This window comes from Diaporthe citri (genome assembly GCF_014595645.1).
Source record: "Diaporthe citri strain NFHF-8-4 chromosome Unknown scaffold_3, whole genome shotgun sequence".
Taxonomy (NCBI): Eukaryota; Fungi; Ascomycota; class Sordariomycetes; order Diaporthales; family Diaporthaceae; genus Diaporthe; species Diaporthe citri.
In genome coordinates, this window is record NW_025064848.1 from 987,561 (window position 1) to 993,224 (window position 5,664).

General features: G+C 33.2%; 2 protein-coding genes across 2 annotated transcripts; both read right to left on the reverse strand.

Moving 5' to 3' along the window:
• Window positions 1-1,999: 1,999 nt before the first annotated feature.
• On the reverse strand, window positions 2,000-4,472 carry INS49_007876 (uncharacterized protein; the record flags this gene model as incomplete). The annotated part of the gene is made up of 2 exons (XM_043168622.1): window positions 2,000-2,007; window positions 4,193-4,472. 2 exons carry the CDS (start codon window positions 4,470-4,472, stop codon window positions 2,000-2,002), a joined length of 288 nt encoding a protein of 95 aa, XP_043026302.1.
• Window positions 4,473-4,812: 340 nt separating this feature from the next.
• Window positions 4,813-5,432, reverse strand: INS49_007877 (uncharacterized protein; the record flags this gene model as incomplete). The annotated part of the gene is made up of 2 exons (XM_043168623.1): window positions 4,813-5,186; window positions 5,246-5,432. The coding sequence occupies 2 exons, from the start codon at window positions 5,430-5,432 to the stop codon at window positions 4,813-4,815; spliced, it is 561 nt and encodes a 186-aa protein (XP_043026303.1).
• Between the last annotated feature and the right edge of the window lie 232 nt (window positions 5,433-5,664).

The following is a 5,664-nucleotide window of genomic DNA, read 5'->3' on the forward strand; positions in this document are numbered from 1 at the left end:
ATAAAGTAACATATAAGTATAGCGAGAAAAGCATAGTTGGTAAGGACTATATAAGTTGCTTAGCATTAATAAATATAATTTTATATTAAACTTTTTAAACGGCCTAATAATCTTTTAATTAATATTAATTTAGCTATATTATTAAAATAAAAATAGCAAAGATAATATTTAGCCAGTTTTTAACCTAAATAATGCTTTTAATAAGCTTATTTAATTTAAATTAAATCTAGTCTTAGCAATACTAAAACTATTATAACTTTAATAATATAAACAACCCAAGGGATTAAAGAATAAGCTAAAAGAAATATATCTTATTTAGCGAAAGGTTAAGAATTATAATTTTTCTTTAAAGCTTTAATATAATAATATAATTAATATCCTAGGTAATCTATTTAAAAAGTTTAATTATAAGGAGATTATAAAGTTAATTAGCAATAATATCTTTTACTTTAAATGCTTTAATCTTAAAATGCATAAAGGTATTTAGCTTTTTAAGTTATGTATTATTTATAAAATTAAAAGCAAAATTAAGAAGTTATATAAGAAATTATAGCTTATTATTGCTAAATATAGTAATAAGGATAAGTATAATATCCTTATATAGTCTTTAATTATTTAAAAAGCTAGCCAAAGGCTTTTAATTACTTTAGCCCCATTCCTTTTAGCATAAGGCTTTTAATTAAAATTTTAAAATGTTACTTAAGCATATTTTTAATTAAAGTTTAAACTTAAGCAACCTATTTTATATTACTTACCCCTTAAGATTTAAGATAAATACCCTTTTAAAATTATTATATAAGTTATTAAACCACTTTATAATATTGCTAAATTTAATATATATTAATAGGCAACTTATTATAAGTTTTATTATAATAATTTAGATATAATTATTTTAGCATATAACCTATGCCTTTTAATTATAAATTAAGGAAAGAATATTTTTATTATTATTGCTATATAAATTAATAATACTTTATCCCTTAATATTTTAATATTTTTAAAGCTAAAAGAATAAAAGATTAAGGAGATAAATATTTAATGTAAGCTAAAAGAAATACTTACCCTTAATAAATTACTTATCTTTAATGGCATAATTATAAGCATTTTTAATAAAGGCACTTTATATCTTTATTAAAAGGGCTAAGATAAGAAGATTATGCTTATTAATAATAAAGTTAATAATTATGCTTAATAATATATAAAGCAATATATATAAAAAGCATATCTTGCTTTTATTTATTAACCTAAGGTAGCGTTTAACTTATTAGTAGCAGCTTAGATTTAGGAGCCTTCTTATAAAGATTGTAATAAGCTAAATCGCTAACTATAATAGCAAGCTAATAATCTAAAGCAGGGACTTTAATATATACCCTTAAATTTATCCTAAGCTAAATTAATAATCTTTATTAATGGCTTATTTATTAATAATAAAAACCTTAGCTTATAAATTGGCTTTATTATTATATTTATAAATAAGATATAAATTTAATAGGCTTTTAAATGGAATATTAAAGGCAATATTATTTATTAATCTTTAATAAAGTGCTAAAAAGTAACCTAAAGCGTTTTAGTTTTAAAGATTTATAGCATGGTTAACAGCTTTAATATAGCTATAATATTAGCAGCTACTTTACGTTAAATCACTATATATTTAAATATTATAATAATTTCTCTTATAGTATGCATTAACTTATACTTCTTATATAAGTGCTTAGTTAAGCTTAGCATAATAAAAGAAAAGCGCTTTATAATTAACGTTATAGCTTTTTAATAGTTATATAAAAAGCATAAAATTTTTAAGATTTATTAAATTGCTAGGGATTGCAACCTAGCTAATGCTTTTATAAAGAGTGCCCTTAATAGCACTCTTTAGCGCTTTATAAATATAAATAATATTATAATTAAAATATAGGGCTATATGGATTGCGGCTAAGAAGATAAGGTAATTATTTAAATGCAGTAAAAAGTTAGGAAAATTATAATATATTAAGGCTTAAACCTAAATTGCTAAAGCATGATTTAATAACTTATTAGCAAACCGCGTTAATATAACTTTAAATGTTATTATTATACTATATATTATAGGGTTATTATATTAATATTAACGCGATTAACTTAAGGATGCATGTTGCATAATTATAAAAATAAAAAAACTATTAAAGATTTTTAATAAGGAATAATAAGATAAGGGATAATAAGATAACTTTTTTAATTAAAGGTAATGCATAGCAAAAATGCAAAAGTTTAGTTTATATTTATTAATTACCTATGAATTACCTTATAGTATGATATAGTTAGCTAACTTTAGATTATATCCCTTTTAAGGGCAAACCTTATATTTAAGATTTTTATAATGGTGCTTATGCATTAAGGGTTTAGGTAATAAGGGTTATTACTATTTTATAAGCATTTAAGTTGCCAGCTTATGTTTAATAGGCGTCTTTAATTAAATTTCGCGGTTTAATATTTGCATACTAGAATTAAGAGTATTGCTATTTATTAACTTAATTAATATTCTTTATCTTATATTTTACTTTCCCTTTATTTAAATACCTTATTTACTAATCTTTATAACTTATTAACCTTCATTCCAACCCATTCTTTAATTACACTCCTTAATTTCTTTATTTAATAAATAGCATTAAGCATGGCAAAGCTTAGGCTAAGCTAAAATAGGAAATTCTAATTATCTAGAGATTAAATGATTACATTAGCAGTTTAAAAGTTTAATTTAATCCTTATTTAACCTAGGCGCTATAGGTAATAAAAGCATAAATTCATAAAATGCATTATAAATAAAACGTTTATATAATAATTGCAACCTTTTAAGCTTTTTAACTTTATATAATTAGAACGTTTTAATATATATGTATACTTAATTAATCTCTTTTTATTAATTATATATTTTAATGAATTAATTAACCTCCAACCCTTTAATAACAACTTAGGCCTTTTTATATACTTGCCTTTTATAATAATATAACATAGCGAAATAATAGCATACTTATAATTTAACTTATATATATAATTAATTAATTGCCTTTTAACCTTAAGTTTAATTTAACTTAATACCTTTCTTTCTTTTATACTTTTTAGAAAAGGTATGTACTTATAAAATAGAGATTGCTAATATGGGAATAATGGGTATTATTTATATAGAGGACTGTTTGGGATTAGGCAGCTTTAACCCATTAGGATGCCCGGCAAGCAGCAGCCCTGGCGCTATATATAAAATAGCTAGCATAATTAGGCCTTTTGCCTTCCTTCCTTTCATAATTAATAATGAACAACCACTATACTAACTAAACGTTGTATTGCAATACGTAACTTAGCCAACATTAATAATACTTTTATTAATAATTTTAAGTAATTTAATTTAATAATTAGCCTTAATAAATATAAAGAAATAACTTAAAAAAGTATTAATTAATATATAATAAATATATATTTAAAATAAAATACTTAAAATATTTGCTTTATGTAAATAGTAAAGTAGCTATAATTTTAAAAAGTTAGCTCCTAAGGTATACCTATATTTTAAAGTGCATGCAGCTAATTTCCTTATACTAAGTGGGCCAACGCTAAAAGCTAGGTAGGCATATTATAGAAGCTAAGTGGGCATACGCTAACTCCCTAAACGTGGTCAATACGATGATAGTGCTTATAAAGAATGGCAAGCCATAGAGCCACTCAGCTTGAATCTAACATTTCGATTTTGATTTCAATTCCAGGATACAGCCGAGTGAACGCCATATTGTTAAAAACTCGCAACAAGTGTATACAAGCCCATGGAATGTTTGTGTAGCGCCTCCACCAAGACGCTATATACCATTCCCCTCCCAAGGATCATGTGCCCGGAGAATGTGCCCGGAGAATGTGTAGCAAGAGAATCAATGTATTATGCGTATGAAGAGTGAACCAAGGCCGTTGCAGAGGCAAGGTTGAGCAACGGCGCAACATGCAATCAGTACTGCTGGACCTCACCAACAGATGTAGTATTTGAACTATTGCTGTTATTTTGCTTTGAAAGGCTCGTCCCAAGACAAGAGATCCGAAAGAAGAAGCACGATTGGGATGAACACCGCCCGATCACAACCGCTCAAACTTCACGGAGTGGTCAGTGGGAAGAGGTGAAGGGACGAAGCCCTGAGATGCGCGCGGGATTGACTGACACAGAGCGATTAGGCCTTACAAGGGCTGGCGGGTGTCACCAATGACATGCAGTACCACCAGTCCGGCTGTTGAAGCGGGTGAGGCCGATCGGCAGACACTTGCTGAGACAGGTAGCTGTAACATTGTCGTCTGATGTCGAGAGTCAGTACAGGCACGGAGACCTGCTTGCCCGAGCCAACTGTCGAAGCTTGCATCCGAACGGGCAGGCGCCGACACCCGACAGCCTCCGGGTAACCGACCCAGAAGAACTCAAGAGGCAAATTCTCTGACTTCGCCAGGCTCATTGCACGTAGCTGCATGGTGGGTTTGGTGAAGCATTCCGATGAAAGTCTTCTAAAGTTGGACCACACGAAATTCATTTCCACTGCAGTGTTAAGAATTTTCGCCAGAGTAGTCATTGTTTTAGTAGTCCATGTTTTGAATATTAACTACCTTCGTAAATGTCCCGTTTTTTCCTTTGCCTGATTAAATTCTAATGGCTCATTGACCTATTATGACTCTGATAGAAAAAGAATATCCAGTGTGGCCGTTCAATCGTAACTTGGTACACTGTCTCGTAGACATTTTCCCGCCCTCAGCCAACGCTGACGGCTTCAAACCCATGACATACAGCACACACACACACATAGGACACAGCCCCTACTGCTGAACCATGACGAAGTCAACACAAGACTCATACGTCTGCTGCGCGTTCGTCCCGAACCAGAACCACTGCAGCACGCACTCGCCCGCGACGGCGCACTGGCCCGGGGCGAGGTCCGTCGGCATGGTGACGCTGAAGGCGGTGTTGTTGGCGGGGAGCTGGGCGAGGTTCTCGTCGGCGTAGACGTCGAACGAGATGAGCGGGGCCCCGACGGCCGTGTTGGTCGCCGTGTCGACGATGCTCGTGTTCATCGGCCCCGCGTGCGGGATCGGGATGATGGCCTCCATGTCGACGACCTGGCCGGGGGCGAACTGCTGCACCTGCTCCGCGTTGTCCTCGAACTGCGCGCCCCTGCAGAGGCCCAGGTTGCCTGGTTGGGTCGCGTCAGTCCGTGAGGTTCTAGGGAATGACAGCTCGGTATTCACTTACATTGCGTTGATCCGGCCGTCACGTCCTCAAGAGGGATCGTTGGGTCCGAGTTGATAGTGTCAACGGCAGCCTGTCCGCATACGGCCGCCATGGCGGCACCTGCCTGCCTCGCTGGAGGGAAGGTGATGTTGCCGTGAGCGGTGACCGCCGCGGCGAAGAGAGATGCGCTAACGATGGAGGCCTTCATCTTGACAATTAATTTGTACCGTAAGGAATGGAATAGTAAAAGAGCGACTGGCTGTTCTAGAGAAAGTGAGTGCCCAGCACAGAATATGATAGTATGACGCACGTATTATTCAGGAACTTGAGAACTGGTAAGCCGAGACGGTCAAGCTCCTGCCCAAGAGGACGGCCCCGAACATCCTTTATGGGCTGGGCTAGGGCGATCCAATGCCAAGATGGCACCACGGAATGGGGTT